Source organism: Protomyctophum parallelum, assembly GCF_964188405.1.
Source record: "Protomyctophum parallelum genome assembly, chromosome: 18".
NCBI lineage: Eukaryota > Metazoa > Chordata > Actinopteri > Myctophiformes > Myctophidae > Protomyctophum > Protomyctophum parallelum.
In genome coordinates, this window is record NC_139716.1 from 45883181 (window position 1) to 45910134 (window position 26954).

General features: G+C 43.8%; 1 protein-coding gene across 1 annotated transcript; it reads right to left on the reverse strand.

The window, feature by feature from the left end:
- Nucleotides 1-968: 968 nt before the first annotated feature.
- LOC310875386 (tubulin alpha chain-like) lies at nucleotides 969-25175 on the reverse strand. Its single transcript, XM_083788596.1, has 7 exons — nucleotides 25075-25175; nucleotides 18451-18673; nucleotides 15288-15436; nucleotides 10539-10691; nucleotides 9323-9571; nucleotides 3830-4108; nucleotides 969-1570 (listed from the first exon to the last, which is right to left on the reverse strand). Exons 1-7 carry the CDS (start codon nucleotides 25075-25077, stop codon nucleotides 1271-1273), a joined length of 1356 nt encoding a protein of 451 aa, XP_083644722.1. The 5' UTR covers nucleotides 25078-25175; the 3' UTR covers nucleotides 969-1270.
- Between the last annotated feature and the right edge of the window lie 1779 nt (nucleotides 25176-26954).

Consider the following 26954-nt stretch of genomic DNA (forward strand, 5'->3'; position numbering starts at 1 on the left):
ACATACACCTCCAGACACACACACACACACACACACACACACACACACACACACACACACACACACACACACACACACACACACACACACACACACACACACAGACACACACACACACACACACACACACACACACACACACACACACACACACACACACACACACACACACACACACAAAACCAGTGGTTCTCAAACTTCTTCAGGGCCCCCAAAACGAGGCTGCTGCGGACCCCCATCTCACGTTTTTAGAAAGCATAAATAATAAATACACATTGAGGTGTATAAGAATTCAACTTGTTGAAATAAAAGTGAAATAAACATTCTGGGGAACCCGATGAGTGAGTCGATGAATAAATGTTTCTTACTATGTCTCTCATTTGTGACAAAGAGAATATATTTATTTTTGACCTGCACTTTTTTTCTATTTAAAGGCACTGACATATAAATTATATGTAAAATGTAATAAATTATTTCTTTACTACATGTAGCCTATTAATAGCGTGTTGTAACTAATCCCAATGTACACATCGAATGTGCCAATATCAGTATTTTTCATATTTACAGGCCTAAAATAAATATAACTTTCTTGATCATTATAATGTGAACATTTATTTTCCTTTCCATCTCTCATGTCAAACTGATATGTCTGGGTCGCTGCCTGGCTCAAGGGCAGTGATGATCCAAGGAATACATCCGACAACACAATAGTCACTCTGTCGAGTGGAAAACTTCCATGTCAAAAACCTTTGCGAGCTTGTAGATCAGATATTCTTGCTACTTTTGAATTAGAATCCTGAAAAGTAACACTTTTGGACATAATTATGAAGTTTGCTCTCCACCTGACCAATACTTTTTTATAAATACAATAAAATGTAATCTGAAAGTACTCACTGCTAGCACCTACATCAACAACCTGTACAAACAAACAGTAAATCTGTTTGAAGGAGAGACAGGAGTCTATAGGGACATGTTTCAGGACTTTATTGCATAACTTTACACACGAAAATAGAACGACAACAAGTAATGAACCTGAAACTAACCCTTCAACCACTTTAGCCTTATATAAAAAATAAATAAAAACTTCCAAACATTTGTGAGCTTTTTAACCTGTAGATCTGCAGATCTGTTAATTTGGAAAATAATTGTGAATGTTTCCAACAAAGTTTTGTATTTTACTTAATTTTTTGGGCCCAAACTGGGAGTGGCGGTGACGCCGTGGTGGGTTTTTTACAAACATCTAGAACTCCTCCCCTTCCTCCTCGCCCCTCTAGAACTCCTCCCCTTCCTCCTCGCCCTCCCCCTCCACGGAGTCGACGCCCACCTCCTCGTAGTCCTTCTCCAGCGCCGCCATGTCCTCGCGGGCCTCGGAGAACTCTCCCTCCTCCATGCCCTCGCCCACGTACCAGTGGACGAAGGCCCGCTTGGCGTACATCAGGTCGAACTTGTGGTCCAGGCGCGCCCAGGCCTCGGCGATGGCCGTGGTGTTGCTGAGCATGCACACGGCCCGCTGCACCTTCGCCAGGTCTCCACCGGGGACCACCGTGGGCGGCTGGTAGTTGATGCCCACCTGAAGAAGAAGAAGAAGAAGAATGATTTATTAGTATAGCACCTCTCATGACATGATGGTAGTTAAACCCTATTGGCCAGGTCTCCCGGGGGGGGGGGGGGGGGGGACCTGGCCAATGACATGAAATGCAACTCAAAGTGCTTCACAGAGCAATAAAGAAAAAAAAGAAACACATAAGACTACATTAAAATAATAGCAAAAAAAGGCAGTGAAATAAGGTAAAACATGAATAACAACGCAGACAGTTAGAAATCAGCTAAAATCAAGTGTGTAGAAGTATAGGTCTTGAGCTGTGCTGAGTTTATTCAAATGTAGTCTTTTATACACCTGCCACGTTGAGGACCAACACAGGTGTTTTCATTTGTCTGAACAGTCTGAGTAGAACTAATTAATTTGTTTGCAACACCTGTTTGGTTCTCATCATGGCAGCTGAAGGACTGACGACACTATACAGGCTGTAGAAGCAGAATGCTGTGTTTTATATGCTTTTATAGCATTATTATTATTATTATTATTAATATTATTATTAATGTGTAGACACATGGGGCAGGCCAGCTGTGGAGGACCTGAGGTGTGTGACATGTCGACAGGCAGTCATAGAGGTATGAAATGTGCCAGACCATTGAGAGCTTTATAAACAAGTAAAATCATTTTAACCCATTTTGGGGGCAGGAACCCCTTTTTGGTGTTAGCATCATGTTATGCTTTAGCTATTCAAAAATAGCAGATCTACAAGCTCGTAGCGCGCCACCGAGTGGCGCGCTACGAGCTTGTAGATCTGCTATTTTTGAAAAAATCGAAGAACGACTGACATAGAAACATAGCTTTTTCAGAAAACTGTCATTTTCAAACAGACATTTTTAGAATCTGATCTCAGGTCAAAATGGGTTGAAATCAATCAATCCTAAAAACAACCGGAAGCCAATGCAGTGAAGCTAATACTGGAGTAATATGTTCTCTCATCTTAAAGGTATATTCAGTGATTTCACTCAAAAAACCTTAGGTTTCGTTTTTGGCTGTGGGACCCAGCCTTTCGTCCAATCAGGATAGAGAGTCAAAAACGAAACCTAAGGTTTTATGACCCCCAGGGGTTAACTGGGGACAGGGAGGAACTCCTTATATGGTCAGCACACTCTATAGTATGGAGGATTATCACAACAAAACAAATAAATAAGTGATATTTGAATTAAGTGAAATCACTGAATATACCTTTAAGCCAATGCAGTGAAGCCAATGCAGTGAAGCTAATACAGTATTAGCTTCACTGCATTGGCTTAAGATGAGAGAACATATTACTGCAGTATTAGTAATACTGCAGTAATATGTTCTCTCATCTTAAGCCAATGCAGTGAAGCTAATACTGCAGTAATATGTTCTCTCATCTTAGTTTTTAGTTAAAACTCTGGCTGCCGCATTTTGGACAAGTTGTAAATTATCTGTCTGTTGTTTTCTTTGGCATCTAAAGCCAGAAAAACAACAACAGATCAGGCTCTAATTCCTGCAATATTTCAAAGATGAAAAAAGACAATCTTGTTAACACGACTTAATGTGTATTCAAATCAATCAATCAATCATTCAATACTACCTTGAAGCCGGTGGGACACCAGTCTTATAATCAGAGTGCTCTTATATTCTGGACATTACGGTACCTTGAAGCCCGTGGGGCACCAGTCTTATAATCAGAGTGCTCTTATATTCTGGACATTACGGTACCTTGAAGCCCGTGGGGCACCAGTCTTATAATCAGAGTGCTCTTATATTCTGGACATTACGGTACCTTGAAGCCCGTGGGGCACCAGTCTTATAATCAGAGTGCTCTTATATTCTGGACATTACGGTACCTTGAAGCCCGTGGGGCACCAGTCTTATAATCAGAGTGCTCTTATATTCTGGACATTACGGTACCTTGAAGCCCGTGGGGCACCAGTCTACGAACTGGATGCTCCTCTTGGTCTTGATGGTGGCTATATATTAGGGACATTACGGTAGGGTCAGTGCTGTTATATTAGGGACATTACGGTACCTTGAAGCCCGTGGGACACCAGTCTACGAACTGGATGCTCCTCTTGGTCTTGATGGTGGCTATATATTAGGGACATTACGGTAGGGTCAGTGCTGTTCTATTGGTGACATTACGGTACCTTGAAGCCTGTGGGGCACCAGTCTACGAACTGGATGCTCCTCTTGGTCTTGATGGTGGCTATATATTAGGGACATTACGGTAGGGTCAGTGCTGTTATATTCGTGACATTACGGTACCTTGAAGCCAGTGGGACACCAGTCTACGAACTGGATGCTCCTCTTGGTCTTGATGGTGGCAATGGCGGCGTTGACGTCTTTGGGCACCACGTCTCCGCGGTACAGCAGACAGCACGCCATGTACTTGCCGTGGCGCGGGTCGCACTTCACCATCTGATTGGCCGGCTCGAAGCAGGAGTTGGTGATCTCCGACACGGACAGCTGCTCGTGGTACGCCTTCTCTGCCGAGATGACGGGAGCATAGGTGGCCAGGGGGAAGTGGATACGAGGATACGGCACCTGTAGAGGAAGACAGAGAGGTTCAGGGCCGGATCTACCATATGGGCACTTTGGGCACGAGCCCAGGGGCCCTTGTTAAGCTAATCTAACTAGTCTAACTAGTACAGGAGGAGCGTAGGGAGAGAGAGAGCGGTGATTTCGTGCTAATTTATGCTTCGGGGTCGCCACAGCGGCCAAATCCATATGGCCACCATTAACAGCCTATATAATATGCCAACCTGTTCTAAATGTCATTGTGCTTTAACCCATTTTGACCTGAGATCAGATTCTAAAAATGTTCTTCTACATCCGACAGTTTTCTGATAAAAAGCTATGTTTCTATATCACCCATTCTTGAGATAAGGGACAAAACTTTTTTCAAACTAGATTTTTTTTTTTTTTAAGATACATTCAAATCAAATAGATGTATTTGTAGACACAGGTCTCAACTACCAATCTTGAGAAGGAACAGGTTTTTCGCATAACATTTCTTTCTAAAATGGGACATTTATGCACTTAATACCTGATTCTTGTCAACTCCGTCAGACACACTAAAATCCCTTTTAATTGAATTTGATAATTTCAACAATAATATAAAGTCCTCAGTTATCTTATAATGGCTTTCAGTAATCAAGTTAAGTAATACAATTCTTTTAATATTGTTTTGTTCCAATATCACACTATTATGAAATATCCAATTTCTAAAATCCGTCATTTCAACCTTTATTTTCAATATTATAACATGAAAACCATGTAAAAAAAAAAAAAAAACATCATTACGTATCATTTCAGTTGGTGTTTCAATACATAAGCACAAAAGATTTAACATCAAATTTTCTATTTCTTTGGAAATTAACAAGAACATCACGGGACGAACGTCTGACGGAGTTGACGAACATCTGACGGAGTTGACAAGTTTAACTGATTTAGGTTCTAGACCACCTAGGATCTTGATTCTGGTGACTAATCCCACATTTTCAAGGATGAGGAATACAGTGGTACTATTTATATTGGCCCTGTGACCATGGCAGCCATTTTCAAAATGGCCGCCACCTGCTGTTATTTTACAATAACTCAAGTTCTACACCACCTAGGATCTTGATTCTGGTGACTAATCATACATTTTCAAGGATGTGGGATACATTGGTACTATTTAGATTTGTCCTGTGACCATGGTAGACATTTTTCAAAATGGCCACCAACTTTCTGTTATTTCCCAATAACTCAAGTTCTACACCACCTAGGATCTTGATTCTGGTGACTAATCCTACATTTTCAAGGAGGAGGAATACAGTTGTACTATTTAGATTTATCCTGTGACAATGGCAGCCATTTTCAAAAATGGTGGACCTGCTATTATTTTACCAATTTAGTCAGGGAATATGATCAGAATAATGTTAAATCTGTGAATACATTTCTTACCAAGAATTTTTTCACCAATGTGTTTGTAAACGTGTCTACTAACATATCCCACATTGGTTTCTATTGAACATTTTTGACAGCTGCTGAAAGTTGGGTACCATACCAAGTGGCTATGGCCAAACTAGGGAGTCTATATGGCCAAACTAGGGGTCAAATCCCTTGGGCTAAATTCGGCCATATATCCACTTGCCCAAATGTGCTGACCTCATTTTGTGATGACGGCTATGGCCGTTTTCAGCCCAAGGAGTGTTCTTCGTGCATAGCTAATGTTTGGAATGCATTCAGAATCATGAAAACTCCCTAGTTTGACATGTCACATGCTACTTAAAGCATAATGAACATTTTGCCTTATATAGGTTGTTGATGGTACCCCAACTTTCAGCAGCTGTCAAAAGGTCCCCTAGGGTGGTTGAATATAAAGCAATGTGGGATATGTTAGTAGACACCCTTCCAAACACATTGGTGAAGAAAATTCTTGATAAGGAATGTATTACCAGATTGTATTAATATCCCCTGACTAACTCATCTTCTAGACCACCAAGACCCGACTTCACCAACAGAGACCCGATTGACAACTAAACAACAAGTTTGGACAGCCCCACCAATTAGTGTTACGGAAAATAGCAAGTGTCTACCCTAGGCCCAGAGGGAGACACAGAACTTAGATGCGGCTCACATGTTGCACGACTCCTCAACAAGCTGCCACCAGAGATGAGAGCTGAATTCTGCCGCACAATGCTCTGCGGCCCAGGAGCAACCAACACCATGTTGGAGTTCTCTGAGTGGTTGAAGCACGAGTCCTAGCCATATAGCCTGTGCAAAGGCAAACACCTTGAAGACCTGCTTGAGGTGAACAGTGAGCAGTGAACAGTGAGCGAAAGACTGAAGACAGAAGATCTGCCTTCAGGACTATCAGGCAGGATGTGCAGACACTGAAGGCATCAGTGTCGTTCTGTGTCCCCAGCATGTCAACCAAAGCAATGTTACCAAATCAAAGGAGCCTTCACCTCAAGTCACCTGGGGCTGGGTGAGAAATCGTATCCTGTATCTAGCCTCACAACTAAATACAGACACTTGGCCAGACTGCCGTTTGAAAGGGTTAAACCCTTCATCCTGATTGGGGAAGATCACCCCACCTAATCACACCAACCGAACAAGTGAGGTTGGGGCCTCCAGGTGGGCCAGCAGCCATCTGCACAAGACTGGGCTGGACCCTGCAGGAAAGCAATCTCCAGCCAAGACAATGTAAGTTGACTATAACAGAGCCCCAGAACACAGAGGTCATGAGAAGGATGGAGAAACACTGGCAGGAGGCCACCAAGATCAACGCCACACTGCAGTGGCCAGTGAAGTCAAACTGTGCATCTGTACCTGAAAGGGACAAGTCAAAGGCCAGAAAGCCCACCTCCTTTTAATGTCCTGTCAGTAGCAACTCAACCTGCACCTGAAATAAGCCCTGACCCCTCCCAGAGAAAGTTCATCCTTGAAAATGTAATGATTAGTCACCAGAATCAAGATCCTTGGTGGTCTAAAACTTGAGTTATTGGTAAAATAACAGCAGGTTGGTGGTCATTTTGAAAAACAATTGCTGCCATGGTCACAGGACAAATCTAAATAGTACCACTGTATTCCTCATCTTTTAAAATGTATTATTAGTCGCCAGAATCAACATCCTAGGTGGTCTAAAACTTGAGTTATTGTAAAATAACAGCAGGTGGCGGCCATTTTGAAAAACAATGGCTGCCATAGTCACAGGACAAATCTAAATAGTACCAATGTATCCCACATCCTTGAAAATGTATGATTAGTCACCAGAATCAAGATCCTAGATGGTGTAGAACTTGAGTTATTGTAAAATAACAGCAGGTGGCGGCCATTTTGAAATATGGCTGCCATGGTCACAGCCAGGGAAAATCTAAATTGTACCACTGTATCCCTCATCCTTGAAAATGTAGTCTTAGTCACCAGAATCAAGATCCTAGGTGGTCTAGAACTTGAGTTATTGTAAAATAACATCAGGTGGCTGCAATTTTGGAAAATGGCTGCCATGGTCACCACGAGACAAATCTGTGATGGCCCTATAGCCAAAAATGTTCCTTAAGGCATGCTCTAACTGTGTGCCAAATTAGAATACGTCCCATTATTCAAAAACTATAATTTTATTGTTTTAGGAACACTTTTGTCAACTCCGTCAGATACATGTCAACTCCGTCAGACACAAAACCTGACGGAGTTGACGTCTGACGGAGTTGACAAAATGTCATTTGTTTTCATCTTAACCCTCTGTAGTACAATGTAGCCATTTTGTTTTTGCTTCATTTGTTAGCTAAACCTAACCCTAAACTTTTATAATAAACATTATTTTGGAATTCTTAACAAAGATCATAATAATGTCCTGACGGAGTTGACATGTAAAAGCTGTGACCACCCTGATATCAACATTGTTTGTTTAAAATATCAAACAATTGACTGCTTGTCAGACCAGGTGCTCCACTGTTGCAACAAATACAAACGGGTCTTGGAAAAGGAGTCTTCAGGCTAAATCTGTCGACAATATTTTCTGATTAATTTAAGACTTTTAAAAAACCTGACGGAGTTGACGGGAGACGTGGGACACACATTTGAAATGAGATATCTAATGGAAAATATAAATTAAAATTATTGTGTATATTGTTTGCTATGTTGTTGACAATCTACTTTAATTTAGTATGTATATTTATGTGATTGTGACAGTATTAGACACTTTTTTAGCAGTTTGAAATTATGACCACTTGCTGGGGACAGGCTAAATACAGGCGTTTTTGGGTACAGTGCCTGCTTTTAACTAATTCAGATGGCATATGAAAACAATTATAATGAAATTAATGGCATAATAATACACAACTGTATTACATTTAACTTTGCAAGTGCTTTTATTTTTATTAAATTAATTTATTTTAACAATAATAAGGCTCTTATGTGTGGGACATGTTTTTTCCACTTTTGTCCCTCATCTCAAGAATGAGTGATATGTCAGTGGTTCTTCGATTTTTCAAAAATAGCAGACCTACAAGCTCGCGCGCTATGAGCTTGTAGATCTGCTATTTTTCAATAGCTAAAGCATAACATGATGCTAACACCAAAATGGGTGCCTGTTCAGAATGGGTTAAATAGCATGTGAACATGTCAAATTAGGGGCTTCTCATGATTCTGAATCTAAACACTCCTTCAGCTAAAGACGGTCATAGCCGTCTTCACAAATGTGATGAGGTCGGCCAGCACATTTAGGCCACATTTGGCCAAGTGGCTGTATGGCCAAATATAGCCAAAGGAGTGTTTTTAGTGCCAAACGAATGGATTCAGAATCATGATTGAAAACCCTATAGTTTGACATGTAAATTATGTTGTTAATGGTACCCCAACTTTCAGCAGCTGTCACAAGGTTTCCCAAGGGAGTCGGCTTTTGGAACAAATTGAGAAGTGATAGTAGACACCTTTATGAACACATTCGTGAAGAAAGATCGTTGTAAGCATTATTATTATTTTCTGATTTCGACACATTTGTCTAACTTCCTCTGACTGACTGACCAGGTTGGTCTGGAACTCATTTGTCTAACTTTCTAACTGACCAGGTTGGGCTGGAACTCATTTGTCTAACTTTCTAACTGACCAGGTTGGTCTGGAACTCATTTGTCTAACTTTCTAACTAACCAGGTTGGTCTGGAACTCATTTGTCTAACTTTCTAACTGACCAGGTTGGTCTGGAACTCATTTGTCTAACTTTCTAACTGACCAGGTTGGTCTGGAACTCATTTGTCTAACTTTCTAACTGACCAGGTTGGTCTGGAACTCGGTCAGGTCCACATTGAGCGCTCCGTCGAAACGCAGCGAGGCCGTGATGGACGAGACGATCTGGCTGATGAGGCGGTTGAGGTTGGTGTAGGACGGACGCTCGATGTCCAGGTTGCGGCGGCAGATGTCGTAGATGGCCTCGTTGTCCACCATGAAGGCGCAGTCGGAGTGCTCCAGGGTGGTGTGGGTGGTCAGGATGGCGTTGTACGGCTCCACCACGGCCGTGGACACCTGGGGAGGGGGGGGAGAGGGTTAGTTAGTGGATGTAGTAGAGGGTTAGATGGTTAGTTACCTGCGGCGCTGGGTAGATGGGTAGATGGTTAAGGCCTATTCATAGTCTGGATTTACGGTGGTGAGGTGACCACCGAACTACAACATGACGTCACTGAGGTGACCACCAAACTACAACATGACGTCACTGAGGTGACCACCGAACTACAACATGACGTCACTGAGGTGACCACCGAACTACAACATGACGTCACTGAGGTGACCACCGAACTACAACATGACGTCACTGAGGTGACCACCGAACTACAACATGACGTCACTGAGGTGACCAACAAACTACAACATGACGTCATTGATGTGACCACCAAACTACAACATGACGTCACTGAGGTGACCACCGAACTACAACATGACGTCACTGAGGTGACCACCAAACTACAACATGACGTCACTGAGGTGACCACCGAACTACAACATGACGTCACTGAGGTGACCACCGAACTACAACATGACGTCACTGAGGTGACCACCGAACTACAACATGACGTCACTGAGGTGACCACCGAACTACAACATGACGTCACTGAGGTGACCAACAAACTACAACATGACGTCATTGATGTGACCACCGAACTACAACATGACGTCACTGAGGTGACCACCGAACTACAACATGACGTCACTGAGCCGCGGTGAAGAGCAAACCACCGCCACCGCTCCAGCCCTTCTCTCTGTTTTTACTCACCACCGCTCAACGTTATTTCGCGGTGGTCAGCGGTGGTCAGCTCACCACCGAAAACCAGACTATGAATAGGCCTTTAGTTAGTGGATGTAGTAGATGGTTAGTTAGTGGATGTTGATGGTTAGATGGTTAGTTACCTGCGGCGCTGGGTGGATGGGTGGGTGGGTAGATGGTTAGTTACCTGCGGCGCTGGGTGGATGGGTGGATGGGTAGATGGTTAGTTACCTGCGGCGCTGGGTAGATGGAGAACTCCAGCTTGGACTTCTTTCCGTAGTCGACAGAGAGTCGCTCCATCAGCAGCGAGGTGAAGCCAGACCCGGTTCCTCCTCCGAAGCTGTGGAACACCAGGAAGCCTTGAAGACCTGTGCACTGGTCAGACTGGAGAGAGAGAGAGAGAGAGAGAGAGAGAGAGAGAGAGAGAGAGAGAGAGAGAGAGAGAGAGAGAGAGAGAGAGAGAGAGAGAGAGAGAGAGAGAGAGAGAGAGAGAGAGAGAGAGAGAGAGAGAGAGAGAGAGAGAGAGAGAGAGAGAGAGAGAGAGAGAGAGAGAGAGACACAGAGACAGAGAGAGAGAGAGAGAGAGAGAGAGAGAGAGAGAGAGAGAGACACAGAGACACAGAGAGAGAGAGAGGGAGAGAGAGAGAGAGAGAGAGAGAGACAGAGAGAGAGAGAGAGAGAGAGAGAGAGAGAGAGAGAGAGAGAGAGAGAGAGAGAGACACAGAGACAGAGAGAGAGAGAGAGAGAGAGAGACACACAGAGACACAGAGAGAATATTTATTTTTTTGTGTTTATTTCAAGGACCCTCCTAGTTTGGTGTCCCCTGGTTGTGTGTAGATGCGTACCAGCTGGTTGTGTGTAGATGCGTACCAGCTGGTTGTGTTCAGATGCGTACCAGCTGGTTGTGTGTAGATGCGTACCAGCTGGTTGTGTGTAGATGCGTACCAGCTAGGGTGGCCACCTGCAAGACCTCAGAAAGGAGGACACTTTTGCGGGGCTCGCCCCCCCGACCCCCCCCCCCCCTCCCCCTCCCAGATCCCCCCCATATATTAATATTATTACTACTACTATTGCACCTGATTTTCACCACCATCATCTCCAGCATTATGTCCACAGAGAACATATATTTGCTAATTAAATTCACCTTTTTAAATTATAGGGTACCACAAAGGCCATTCATTTTATAATCAATTTATTTTATTTCATGTTTAGATATGTTTTATGTTTAATCTCTTTCTTGTGGGTTTTTTTATACAGTTTTATGGTCATCGGTGTGGGACATAGAATGATGCCAGTAGCCTATATGTTCACACAGCCTCCCTTTCTTTATGATGTCGAGTTCCTTGCTCCATTGCTCATTAAATGTAGTTTTTCATTTCGGCATATTTGGTTTGTTTATCTCTGCATTAACTATACTAAAGTGATTGTGAGAGCACAACAAACAAACAGACCATCCCACTGGCAGTGTTGCCAGGTTTTGGAAAAGAACCAAGCAACCATGTCTATGAAAACAAGCCCAAAAGAAGCCTGACTAGGCTTAGTAGCCTATTATATAAAACAAGCCCAAAGTCGCTTATAATTAAGCGGACATGGCAACACTCTGAACGTCTCCACTCGCCTCTCTCTTTTTAAGACAGTTTGGCCGGCTCGCTGCGGAGGCGGAGCTGAGCAGCGCTGCGGAGATTTTAATACCCAGGCAGGCGACGTAAATGACAGTAAATGACACAAGCACTGTATATCACAAAAAACCGGACAATTATGTGTCCGGCCAGAGGTTGAGGTGGGAGGAGGACAGGTGGGTCTAAAACCGGACTGTCCGGCGTGAAACCGGACGTCTGGCCACCCTAGTACCAGCTGGTTGTGTGTAGATGCGTACCAGCTGGTTGTGTGTAGATGCGTACCAGCTGGTTGTGTGTAGATGCGTACCAGCTGGTTGTGTGTAGATGCGTACCAGCTGGTTGTGTTCAGATGCGTACCAGCTGGTTGTGTGTAGATGCGTACCAGCTGGTTGTGTGTAGATGCGTACCAGCTGGTTGTGTGTAGATGCGTACCAGCTGGTAGTGTGTAGATGCGTACCAGCTGGTAGTGTGTAGATGCGTACCAGCTGGTTGTGTGTAGATGCGTACCAGCTGGTTGTGTGTAGATGCGTACCAGCTGGTTGTGTGTAGATGCGTACCAGCTGGTTGTGTTCAGATGCGTACCAGCTGGTTGTGTGTAGATGCGTACCAGCTGGTTGTGTGTAGATGCGTACCAGCTGGTTGTGTGTAGATGCGTACCAGCTGGTTGTGTGTAGATGCGTACCAGCTGGTTGTGTGTAGATGCGTACCAGCTGGTTGTGTGTAGATGCGTACCAGCTGGTTGTGTGTAGATGCGTACCAGCTGGTTGTGTTCAGATGCGTACCAGCTGGTTGTGTGTAGATGCGTACCAGCTGGTTGTGTGTAGATGCGTACCAGCTGGTTGTGTGTAGATGCGTACCAGCTGGTTGTGTGTAGATGCGTACCAGCTGGTTGTGTTCAGATGCGTACCAGCTGGTTGTGTGTAGATGCGTACCAGCTGGTTGTGTGTAGATGCGTACCAGCTGGTTGTGTGTAGATGCGTACCAGCTGGTAGTGTGTAGATGCGTACCAGCTGGTTGTGTGTAGATGCGTACCAGCTGGTAGTGTGTAGATGCGTACCAGCTGGTAGTGTGTAGATGCGTACCAGCTGGTTGTGTGTAGATGCGTACCAGCTGGTTGTGTGTAGATGCGTACCAGCTGGTTGTGTGTAGATGCGTACCAGCTGGTTGTGTTCAGATGCGTACCAGCTGGTAGTGTGTAGATGCGTACCAGCTGGTTGTGTGTAGATGCGTACCAGCTGGTTGTGTGTAGATGCGTACCAGCTGGTTGTGTTCAGATGCGTACCAGCTGGTAGTGTGTAGATGCGTACCAGCTGGTTGTGTGTAGATGCGTACCAGCTGGTTGTGTGTAGATGCGTACCAGCTGGTTGTGTTCAGATGCGTACCAGCTGGTTGTGTGTAGATGCGTACCAGCTGGTAGTGTGTAGATGCGTACCAGCTGGTTGTGTGTAGATGCGTACCAGCTGGTTGTGTGTAGATGCGTACCAGCTGGTTGTGTTCAGATGCGTACCAGCTGGTAGTGTGTAGATGCGTACCAGCTGGTTGTGTGTAGATGCGTACCAGCTGGTTGTGTTCAGATGCGTACCAGCTGGTTGTGTGTAGATGCGTACCAGCTGGTTGTGTGTAGATGCGTACCAGCTGGTTGTGTTCAGATGCGTACCAGCTGGTTGTGTGTAGATGCGTACCAGCTGGTTGTGTGTAGATGCGTACCAGCTGGTTGTGTGTAGATGCGTACCAGCTGGTTGTGTGTAGATGCATACCAGCTGGTTGTGTGTAGATGCGTACCAGCTGGTTGTGTGTAGATGCGTACCAGCTGGTTGTGTGTAGATGCGTACCAGCTGGTTGTGTGTAGATGCGTACCAGCTGGTAGTGTGTAGATGCGTACCAGCTGGTTGTGTGTAGATGCGTACCAGCTGGTTGTGTGTAGATGCGTACCAGCTGGTTGTGTGTAGATGCGTACCAGCTGGTTGTGTGTAGATGCGTACCAGCTGGTTGTGTGTAGATGCGTACCAGCTGGTTGTGTGTAGATGCGTACCAGCTGGTTGTGTGTAGATGCGTACCAGCTGGTTGTGTGTAGATGCGTACCAGCTGGTTGTGTGTAGATGCGTACCAGCTGGTTGTGTGTAGATGCGTACCAGCTGGTAGTGTGTAGATGCGTATACCAGCTGGTTGTGTGTAGATGCGGACCAGCTGGTTGTGTGTAGATGCGTACCAGCTGGTTGTGTGTAGATGCGTATACCAGCTGGTTGTGTGTAGATGCGTACCAGCTGGTTGTGTGTAGATGCGTACCAGCTGGTTGTGTTCAGATGCGTACCAGCTGGTTGTGTGTAGATGCGTACCAGCTGGTTGTGTGTAGATGCGTACCAGCTGGTTGTGTGTAGATGCGTACCAGCTGGTTGTGTGTAGATGCGTACCAGCTGGTTGTGTGTAGATGCGTACCAGCTGGTTGTGTGTAGATGCGTACCAGCTGGTTGTGTGTAGATGCGTACCAGCTGGTTGTGTGTAGATGCGTACCAGCTGGTAGTGTGTAGATGCGTACCAGCTGGTTGTGTGTAGATGCGTACCAGCTGGTTGTGTGTAGATGCGTACCAGCTGGTTGTGTGTAGATGCGTACCAGCTGGTTGTGTGTAGATGCGTACCAGCTGGTTGTGTGTAGATGCGTACCAGCTGGTTGTGTTCAGATGCGTACCAGCTGGTTGTGTGTAGATGCGTACCAGCTGGTTGTGTGTAGATGCGTACCAGCTGGTTGTGTGTAGATGCGTACCAGCTGGTTGTGTGTAGATGCGTACCAGCTGGTTGTGTTCAGATGCGTACCAGCTGGTTGTGTGTAGATGCGTACCAGCTGGTTGTGTGTAGATGCGTACCAGCTGGTTGTGTTCAGATGCGTACCAGCTGGTTGTGTGTAGATGCGTACCAGCTGGTTGTGTTCAGATGCGTACCAGCTGGTTGTGTTCAGATGCGTACCAGCTGGTTGTGTGTAGATGCGTACCAGCTGGTTGTGTGTAGATGCATACCAGCTGGTTGTGTGTAGATGCGTACCAGCTGGTTGTGTGTAGATGCGTACCAGCTGGTTGTGTGTAGATGCGTACCAGCTGGTTGTGTGTAGATGCGTACCAGCTGGTTGTGTGTAGATGCGTACCAGCTGGTTGTGTGTAGATGCGTACCAGCTGGTTGTGTGTAGATGCGTACCAGCTGGTTGTGTGTAGATGCGTACCAGCTGGTTGTGTGTAGATGCGTACCAGCTGGTTGTGTGTAGATGCGTACCAGCTGGTTGTGTGTAGATGCGTACCAGCTGGTTGTGTGTAGATGCGTACCAGCTGGTTGTGTGTAGATGCGTACCAGCTGGTTGTGTGTAGATGCGTACCAGCTTGCGGATCCTGTCCAGAACGATGTCGATGATCTCCTTGCCGATGGTGTAATGTCCTCGGGCGTAGTTGTTAGCCGCGTCCTCCTTTCCCGTGATCAGCTGCTCTGGATGGAACAGCTGGCGGTACATTCCTCTACGCACCTCGTCTGAAGGACAGAGACATGAAGAGGTTTAACTAGGTTCCTGAACGCACCTCGTCTGAAGGACAGAGACATGAAGAGGTTTAACTAGGTTCCTGAACGCACCTCGTCTAAAGAACAGAGACATGAAGAGGTTTAACTAGGTTCCTGAACGCACCTCGTCTAAAGAACAGAGACATGAAGAGGTTTAACTAGGTTCCTGAACGCACCTCGTCTAAAGAACAGAGACATGAAGAGGTTTAACTAGGTTCCTGAACGCACCTCGTCTGAAGGACAGAGACATGAAGAGGTTTAACTAGGTTCCTGAACGCACCTCGTCTAAAGAACAGAGACATGAAGAGGTTTAACTAGGTTCCTGAACGCACCTCGTCTGAAGAACAGAGACATGAAGAGGTTTAACTAGGTTCCTGAACGCACCTCGTCTGAAGGACAGAGACATGAAGAGGTTTAACTAGGTTCCTGAACGCACCTCGTCTGAAGGACAGAGACATGAAGAGGTTTAACTAGGTTCCTGAACGCACCTCGTCTAAAGAACAGAGACATGAAGAGGTTTAACTAGGTTCCTGAACGCACCTCGTCTGAAGGACAGAGACATGAAGAGGTTTAACTAGGTTCCTGAACGCACCTCGTCTGAAGGACAGAGACATGAAGAGGTTTAACTAGGTTCCTGAACGCACCTCGTCTAAAGGACAGAGACATGAAGAGGTTTAACTAGGTTCCTGAACGCACCTCGTCTAAAGGACAGAGACATGAAGAGGTTTAACTAGGTTCCTGAACGCACCTCGTCTAAAGAACAGAGACATGAAGAGGTTTAACTAGGTTCCTGAACGCACCTCGTCTAAAGGACAGAGACATGAAGAGGTTTAACTAGGTTCCTGAACGCACCTCGTCTGAAGGACAGAGACATGAAGAGGTTTAACTAGGTTCCTGAATGCACCTCGTCTGAAGGACAGAGACATGAAGAGGTTTAACTAGGTTCCTGAACGCACCTCGTCTGAAGGACAGAGACATGAAGAGGTTTAACTAGGTTCCTGAACGCACCTCGTCTAAAGAACAGAGACATGAAGAGGTTTAACTAGGTTCCTGAACGCACCTCGTCTAAAGGACAGAGACATGAAGAGGTTTAACTAGGTTCCTGAACGCACCTCGTCTAAAGGACAGAGACATGAAGAGGTTTAACTAGGTTCCTGAACGCACCTCGTCTAAAGAACAGAGACATGAAGAGGTTTAACTAGGTTCCTCTACGCACCTCGTCTAAAGGACAGAGACATGAAGAGGTTTAACTAGGTTCCTGAACGCACCTCGTCTAAAGGACAGAGACATGAAGAGGTTTAACTAGGTTCCTGAACGCACCTCGTCTAAAGGACAGAGACATGAAGAGGTTTAACTAGGTTCCTGAACGCACCTCGTCTAAAGAACAGAGACATGAAGAGGTTTAACTAGGTTCCTGAACACACCTCGTCTGAAGAACAGAGACATGAAGAGGTTTAACTAGGTTCCTGAACACACCTCGTCTAAAGAACAGAGACATGAAGAGGTTTAACTAGGTTCCTCTACGCACCTCGTCTAAAGGACAGAGACATGAAGAGGTTTAACTAGGTTCCTGAACGCACCTCGTCTAAAGAACAGAGACATGAAGAGGTTTAACTAGGTTCCTCTACGCACCTCGTCTAAAGAACAGAGACATGAAGAGGTTTAACTAGGTTCCTGAACGCACCTCGTCTAAAGGACAGAGACATGAAGAGGTTTAACTAGGTTCCTGAACACACCTCGTCTAAAGAACAGAGACATGAAGATGTTTAACTAGGTTCCTGAACGCACCTCGTCTAAAGGACAGAGACATGAAGAGGTTTAACTAGGTTCCTGAACGCACCTCGTCTGAAGGACAGAGACATGAAGAGGTTTAACTAGGTTCCTGAACGCACCTCGTCTGAAGGACAGAGACATGAAGAGGTTTAACTAGGTTCCTGAACGCACCTCGTCTAAAGGACAGAGACATGAAGAGGTTTAACTAGGTTCCTGAACGCACCTCGTCTAAAGGACAGAGACATGAAGAGGTTTAACTAGGTTCCTGAACGCACCTCGTCTAAAGAACAGAGACATGAAGAGGTTTAACTAGGTTCCTGAACGCACCTCGTCTAAAGGACAGAGACATGAAGAGGTTTAACTAGGTTCCTGAACACACCTCGTCTGAAGAACAGAGACATGAAGAGGTTTAACTAGGTTCCTGAACGCACCTCGTCTGAAGAACAGAGACATGAAGAGGTTTAACTAGGTTCCTGAACGCACCTCGTCATGACAGCGAGTTTTAACAATTTAAACTCTATTTATAAAATAGACAAACATAGCAGATATACAAGCTCACAAGGCGAGGCATCACGACAGGTTGTGAGGTTGTAGATGTATTACTTTTATACAATTCTTCAACAAATCACCTATAACCAACGGCATGGCCCCCATAACGATCTCACCGATGATGGTGGACTCCACCTATAAACGCTCTCACCGATGACGGTGGACTCCACCTGTGTTGTTTTTGGCATCAAATTTCTATTTTAGTTTCAGTCTTTGTCTTTTGAATAGTTTTCATTTAGTTTTAGTCACATTTTAGTCACCCGGAATGTTTTATTGTTAGTCTAGTTTTAGTCGACTAAATGTCATAAGATTTTAGTCGACTAAATCTACAGGTGATTTAGTCGACTAAAATGTATTTTGGCGGGCCTTGATGCCGTCGTAATGACTGTTTTTACACTTGCAACCAATATTGTAAAATGACTTATACTGGATATCTTGTCCACTAGTCCCTTCCTAACATTTTAGTCTAGTTTTTATTTGTTGACGAAATTGTCAGTATATTTAGTCTTGGTTTTAGTCATCGTAGCTTAGTTTTCATTTATTTTCCATTTAGTTTTCGTCAGTGGAAAAAGGTAGTCGACGAACATTTTTCGTCTTAGTTTTAGTCGACGAAAACAACACTGGACACCACCTTCCAGTCAAACACTGGACTCCAACGTTCTCACCGATGACGGTGGGCTCCAGGTCCACGAACACGGCTCTGGGGACGTGCTTGCCCGCTCCCGTCTCGCTGAAGAAGGTGTTGTAGGAGTCGTCTCCTCCTCCGATGGGCTTGTCGCTGGGCATCTGTCCGTCCGGCTGGATGCCGTGCTCCAGACAGTACAGCTCCCAGCAGGCGTTACCGATCTGGACGCCCGCCTGGCCCACATGGATGGAGATGCACTCACGCTGCAACAACAAGAGAACTACAGTCAATATGGACGCCAGCCTGGAGAAAACTACAGTCGATATGGACGCCAGCCTGGAGAAAACTACAGTTAATATGGACGCCAGTCTGGAGAAAACTACAGTTAATATGGACGCCAGTCTGGAGAAAACTACAGTCAATATGGACGCCAGCCTGGAGAAAACTACAGTCGATATGGACGTCAGGTTGGAGAAAACTACAGTCAATATGGACGCCAGGTTGGAGAAAACTACAGTCAATATGGACGCCAGTCTGGAGAAAACTACAGTCAATATGGACACCAGCCTGGAGAAAACTACAGTTGATATGGACGCCAGTCTGGAGAAAACTACAGTCAATATGGACGCCAGCCTGGAGAGAACTACAGTTGATATGGACGCCAGCCTGGAGAAAACTACAGTCAATATGGACGCCAGTCTGGAGAAAACTACAGTCAATATGGACGCCAGTCTGGAGAAAACTACAGTTAATATGGACGCCAGTCTGGAGAAAACTACAGTCAATATGGACGCCCGCCTGGAGAAAACTACAGTCAATATGGACGCCAGTCTGGAGAAAACTACAGTTAATATGGACGCCAGTCTGGAGAAAACTACAGTCAATATGGACGCCAGCCTGGAGAAAACTACAGTTAATATGGATGCCAGCCTGGAGAGAACTACAGTTAATATGGACACAAGCCTGGAGAGAACTACAGTTGATATGGACGCCAGCCTGGAGAAAACTACAGTTAATATGGACGCCAGCCTGGAGAAAACTACAGTTAATATGGACGCCAGTCTGGAGAAAACTACAGTTGATATGGACGCCAGCCTGGAGAAAACTACAGTTGATATGGACGCCAGTCTGGAGAAAACTACAGTCGATATGGACGCCAGCTTGGAGAGAACTACAGTTAATATGGATGCCAGTCTGGAGAGAACTACAGTTAATATGGACGCCAGCCTGGAGAAAACTACAGTTAATATGGACGCCAGTCTGGAGAGAACTACAGTCGATATGGACGCCAGTCTGGAGAGAACTACAGTCAATATGGACGCCAGCTTGGAGAGAACTACAGTTAATATGGACGCCAGCCTGGAGAAAACTACAGTCGATATGGACGCCAGCCTGGAGAAAACTACAGTTGATATGGACGCCAGTCTGGAGAAAACTACAGTCAATATGGACGCCAGTCTGGAGAAAACTACAGTCAATATGGACGCCAGTCTGGAGAGAACTACAGTTGATATGGACACCAGCCTGGAGAGAACTACAGTCAATATGGACGCCAGCCTGGAGAAAACTACAGTCAATATGGACGCCAGTCTGGAGAAAACTACAGTCAATATGGACGCCAGTCTGGAGAAAACTACAGTCAATATGGACGCCAGTCTGGAGAAAACTACAGTCGATATGGACGCCAGCCTGGAGAGAACTACAGTTGATATGGACGCCAGTCTGGAGAAAACTACAGTTGATATTGACGCCAGTCTGGAGAAAACTACAGTTGATATGGACGCCAGCCTGGAGAGAACTACAGTCGATATGGACGCCAGCCTGGAGAAAACTACAGTTAATATGGACGCCAGCCTGGAGAAAACTACAGTTAATATGGACGCCAGCCTGGAGAAAACTACAGTTGATATGGACGCCAGCCTGGAGAAAACTACAGTTAATATGGACGCCAGCCTGGAGAGAACTACAGTCAATATGGACGCCAGTCTGGAGAAAACTACAGTTGATATGGACGCCAGGCTGGAGAGAACTACAGTCGATATGGACGCCAGCCTGGAGAGAACTACAGTTGATATGGACGCCAGTCTGGAGAAAACTACAGTCAATATGGACGCCAGTCTGGAGAAAACTACAGTTAATATGGACGCCAGTCTGGAGAAAACTACAGTCGATATGGACGCCAGTCTGGAGAGAACTACAGTTGATATGGACGCCAGTCTGGAGAAAACTACAGTCAATATGGACGCCAGTCTGGAGAAAACTACAGTCAATATGGTCGCCAGTCTGGAGAAAACTACAGTCAATATGGACGCCAGTCTGGAGAAAACTACAGTTGATATGGACGCCAGTCTGGAGAAAACTACAGTCGATATGGACGCCAGCCTGGAGAAAACTACAGTCAATATGGACACCAGTCTGGAGAAAACTACAGTTGATATTGACGCCAGTCTGGAGAAAACTACAGTTGATATGGACGCCAGCCTGGAGAAAACTACAGTCAATATGGACGCCAGCCTGGAGAGAACTACAGTCGATATGGACACCAGTCTGGAGAAAACTACAGTTGATTCATCTATTCATTCAGCTTGTAGATCTGCTATATTCATCTATTCATTCAGCTTGTAGATCTGCTATATTCATCTATATTCATTCAGCTTGTAGATCTGCTATATTCATCTATATTCATTCAGCTTGTAGATCTGCTATATTCATCTATATTCATTCAGCTTGTATAGATCTGCTATATTCATCTATATTCATTCAGCTTGTAGATCTGCTATATTCGTCTATTCATTCAGCTTGTAGATCTGCTATATTCGTCTATATTCATTCAGCTTGTAGATCTGCTATATTCATCTATATTCATTCAGCTTGTATAGATCTGCTATATTCATCTATATTCATTCAGCTTGTAGATCTGCTATATTCGTCTATTCATTCAGCTTGTAGATCTGCTATATATTCATCTATTCATTCAGCTTGTAGATCTGCTATATATTCATCTATTCATTCAGCTTATAGATCTGCTATATTCATCTATATTCATTCAGCTTGTAGATCTGCTATATTCGTCTATTCATTCAGCTTGTAGATCTGCTATATTCATCTATATTCATTCAGCTTGTAGATCTGCTATATTCGTCTATTCATTCAGCTTGTAGATCTGCTATATTCTGCCCATATTGAAGCAGCTTGTAGATCTGCTATATTCTGCCCATATTGAAGCAGGTTGTAGATCTGCTATATTCTGCCCATATTGAAGCAGCTTGTAGATCTGCTATATTCTGCCCATATTGAAGCAGCTTGTAGATCTGCTATATTCTGCCCATATTGAAGCAGGTTGTAGATCTGCTATATTCTGCCCATATTGAAGCAGGTTGTAGATCTGCTATATTCTGCCCATATTGAAGCAGGTTGTAGATCTGCTATATTCTGCCCATATTGAAGCAGGTTGTAGATCTGCTATATTCTGCCCATATTGAAGCAGGTTGTAGATCTGCTATATTCGTCTATTCATTCAGCTTGTAGATCTGCTATATTCGGCCCATATTGAAGCAGGTTGTAGATCTGCTATATTCGGCCCATATTGAAGCAGGTTGTAGATCTGCTATATTCTGCCCATATTGAAGCAGCTTGTAGATCTGCTATATTCGGCCCATATTGAAGCAGGTTGTAGATCTGCTATATTCGGCCCATATTGAAGCAGGTTGTAGATCTGCTATATTCTGCCCATATTGAAGCAGCTTGTAGATCTGCTATATTCTGCCCATATTGAAGCAGGTTGTAGATCTGCTATATTCTGCCCATATTGAAGCAGCTTGTAGATCTGCTATATTCTGCCCATATTGAAGCAGGTTGTAGATCTGCTATATTCTGCCCATATTGAAGCAGGTTGTAGATCTGCTATATTCGGCCCATATTGAAGCAGCTTGTAGATCTGCTATATTCTGCCCATATTGAAGCAGGTTGTAGATCTGCTATATTCTGCCCATATTGAAGCAGGTTGTAGATCTGCTATATTCGGCCCATATTGAAGCAGGTTGTAGATCTGCTATATTCTGCCCATATTGAAGCAGCTTGTAGATCTGCTATATTCTGCCCATATTGAAGCAGGTTGTAGATCTGCTATATTCTGCCCATATTGAAGCAGGTTGTAGATCTGCTATATTCTGCCCATATTGAAGCAGGTTGTAGATCTGCTATATTCTGCCCATATTGAAGCAGCTTGTAGATCTGCTATATTCTGCCCATATTGAAGCAGCTTGTAGATCTGCTATATTCTGCCCATATTGAAGCAGGTTGTAGATCTGCTATATTCTGCCCATATTGAAGCAGGTTGTAGATCTGCTATATTCTGCCCATATTGAAGCAGGTTGTAGATCTGCTATATTCTGCCCATATTGAAGCAGGTTGTAGATCTGCTATATTCTGCCCATATTGAAGCAGGTTGTAGATCTGCTATATTCGTCTATTCATTCAGCTTGTAGATCTGCTATATTCGGCCCATATTGAAGCAGGTTGTAGATCTGCTATATTCGGCCCATATTGAAGCAGGTTGTAGATCTGCTATATTCTGCCCATATTGAAGCAGCTTGTAGATCTGCTATATTCGGCCCATATTGAAGCAGGTTGTAGATCTGCTATATTCGGCCCATATTGAAGCAGGTTGTAGATCTGCTATATTCTGCCCATATTGAAGCAGGTTGTAGATCTGCTATATTCTGCCCATATTGAAGCAGGTTGTAGATCTGCTATATTCTGCCCATATTGAAGCAGGTTGTAGATCTGCTATATTCTGCCCATATTGAAGCAGGTTGTAGATCTGCTATATTCTGCCCATATTGAAGCAGCTTGTAGATCTGCTATATTCTGCCCATATTGAAGCAGGTTGTAGATCTGCTATATTCTGCCCATATTGAAGCAGGTTGTAGATCTGCTATATTCGGCCCATATTGAAGCAGCTTGTAGATCTGCTATATTCTGCCCATATTGAAGCAGGTTGTAGATCTGCTATATTCTGCCCATATTGAAGCAGGTTGTAGATCTGCTATATTCTGCCCATATTGAAGCAGGTTGTAGATCTGCTATATTCGGCCCATATTGAAGCAGGTTGTAGATCTGCTATATTCTGCCCATATTGAAGCAGGTTGTAGATCTGCTATATTCTGCCCATATTGAAGCAGGTTGTAGATCTGCTATATTCGGCCCATATTGAAGCAGCTTGTAGATCTGCTATATTCGGCCCATATTGAAGCAGGTTGTAGATCTGCTATATTCGGCCCATATTGAAGCAGCTTGTAGATCTGCTATATTCGGCCCATATTGAAGCAGGTTGTAGATCTGCTATATTCGGCCCATATTGAAGCAGCTTGTAGATCTGCTATATTCGGCCCATATTGAAGCAGGTTGTAGATCTGCTATATTCGGCCCATATTGAAGCAGCTTGTAGATCTGCTATATTCGGCCCATATTGAAGCAGGTTGTATTATTCCATCATCATTCATACACACACAATAGAGAACAGAGCGATGCACACATTATCCTATTATGACTGATATCATATTTTAATGTATTCACAGCTTAGTGATGTTTATGTGTATGTGTGTATCTGCCTATATATTTTCATCCGTTCATATAAAGGTCGCATTTAACCATCCATAATTATGTATAGCCTTTGTTCTATTTCACATTATAAGGATTTGAATTAAAATACACACTGTTTTCATTATTTCACACACATGTAGCAGCACATATTGTCCATATAATCTGTATTCGCCCAACATGTATCATATGTTGTTGTTGTTGTTTAAATAGGTATTATAAATGTTTTTAATCTACTGTAACTAAGTAGCTCTGTGGTTGCTAGGCAGAGCAGAGCTGAGGAGGGGGAGGGGGTGGGGGTGGGGCGGGGCGGGGCTTAAGGACTCCAGAATCTTCCACACAAAAAAAAACACCAGCCTGAATTTGGCTGATAAATAATAAACTAACGGTTTTTAGCAACGGTGCCGCACGCGACGAATATAGCAGATCTATATACAAGCTCACATGCGACGCGTTGTGAGCTTGTAGATCTGTTATATTAGGCCTATAGTATATTAAGCATCCTTTAATTCGTATCCCTGCGCGGCTGCGCCCCTTAAGCAGGTTGAATAGCATCCATTAGGCTACATCGTGAATTTAACCTGCATGTTTGGAATATTTTAATATTAGAAGCTATATAGTCTATATATTAATTATTTTGTGACTATTTGATTTGATTTTTTTTTTTTTTTGCTGCTGTCTGGATCAATGCCATAAAGATCTATTGCTGACAATAAGGTCTTGTATTGTATGTATAGCAATAGCCTATACGCAAATAAACAAATCAGGTCGAAAATAAGAAAATATAACATCACATTAAAAAAGAAAAAAGAACGTGTCAAATCATAAATCAATAAACAACAGATTTCGCAGCAGCCTTAATTAACAGTAAATGGAAAGCTAACGGTTTTTTTCTGCAGACAGACAGACAGACAGACAGACAGACAGACAGACAGTGATGCTGATGAGATTTAGATCAGAATATGTTTGTTTAACATGAATTAGGCTATTAAAATAAGACCGTATTAGTTATATATAGGACTGTGTCCTCCTTATAGATGTAGATTTAAGAAAGGTTACTCACCATGTTAGTTTAATTGACGGACAGAGAGGTAAATGTTTTAGAGAATGGATGCTGTGTTGAGGTTACCGTTCCCGACAGTAAAGAGTCGACGCAGTAACTGCGTCTCAACGCTGCGCAGCGCCATATTTATGCACTCCCGGGGGTTGCCAGGTCCCGTGTGCAATTCCAAGCGGAATCGGCCCCGAATAGTAACAATGACCATAATTATAATAAATATGGTCATTGTTACTATTCGGGGCTGATGCCACTAAAATGTGGAACGCCCTACTCCAACGTAAAAATAAATAAATAGAAATACAAAGAAAGGATATCATAGGACTGTCTGTGATGAGAATTATCATAATATATGCCATATAGTTCCATCCTAGGTTCCATCCTGGAGGCCAATCTTTCCGGTGATAAGATGGCCACCAACGTAATCAAAAAAGTCAATCAAAGAACAAGATTCCTTTACAGGATCTCCTCACTGGTCAGCAAAAACACCTTGAAGACCTTAACAGGAGCCCTCGTACAAGGTTTCTTTGACTATGCATCCACCTCTTGGTACCACAGCACCTCAAAGGCCCTTAAAACAAGGCTCCAGACCTCCCAAAACAAACTGGTCAGGCTCCTACTTGGCCTCACCCCCCGAACCCACCTCACCCCTGCCCACTTTGACTGGCTGGGATGGCTTAGGGTCGACGACAGAGTACAGCATCTTGCAATGGGTCTGGTCCACAAGATTCGATACACCACCAAGATACCCATGTACCTGTCTAAATACTTCCTTAATGTAAACGAAGTCCACACCCACAACACCAGAGGGAGTGCAACAAACCATGTACAACCCAGATTCGGCACAAACAAGGGACTAAATTATTTTCGCTCCTATGCCACCAAAATGTGGAACGCCCTACCAACAGTCATTAAGACATGTGAATCCCTTGACTCCTTCAAAACCGCTCTCAAAGGGCACCTACGGATGGCTGCAATTCGAAACTGGCCTCTGTAAAATCTGAATCCCCCCCACCCCCCCACCCCATTTTCCCTCACTGTATATTGTATCTTTTCCCTTTTTTGCTTCCCATATGATGAACTTAGCTACATAGAAATGTCTATTTGTATGTCTCTAAATGTCTGTATGTCTTTAAATGTTTTGATGAATTGAACAATGTGGACCCTGTTGTAAACAAGTGTAATGCTTAATTGGGTCGTCCACTCACAGTTAACAGTCTTTGTATTGAGTTTGTGCTTAAAATGTACTGTAAATTCTACAAACTGTTAATAAATATTTCAATCAATCAATCAATAGATAATTCTCATCACAGACAGTCATATCCTGTAGTTATCCTTTCTTTGTATTTCTATTCATTTATTTTTACGTTGGAGTAGCAGTGTTGTTTTTGGCAGCAAATTTCTATTTTAGTTTTAGTCATAGTCTTTGGACTGATTGATTGATTGATTGAAATATTTATTAACAGTTTGTAGAATTTACAGTACATTTTAAGCACAAACTCAATACAAAGACTGTCAACTGTGAGTGGACGACCCAATTAAGCATTACACTTGTTTACAACAGGGTCCACATTGTTCAATTCATCAAAACATTTAGAGACATACAAACATTTAGAGACATACAAATAGACATTTCTATGTAGCTAAGACTGAAACTTCATTTAGTTTTAGTCACATTTTAGTCACCTGGAATGTCTTAGTGTTAGTCTAGTTTTAGTCGACTAAATGTCATAAGATTTTAGTCGACTAAATCTACGGTTGATTTAGTCGACTAAAATGTATTTGGGCGGGTCTTGATGCCGTCGTAATGACTGTTTTTACACTTGCTGAAAATATTTTCAGCATGCAACCAAGTGTAAAATGACTTATACTGGATCTCTTGTCCA

Coding starts and splice junctions, on each gene's coding strand:
- LOC310875386 (XM_083788596.1), bottom strand. Junction 15,437..18,450: donor CCTGGAGCCCACCGTCATCG/GTGAGAACGTTG, acceptor TCTGTCCTTCAG/ACGAGGTGCGTAGAGGAATG. Junction 9,572..10,538: donor CCATCTACCCAGCGCCGCAG/GTAACTAACCAT, acceptor CCCCCTCCCCAG/GTGTCCACGGCCGTGGTGGA.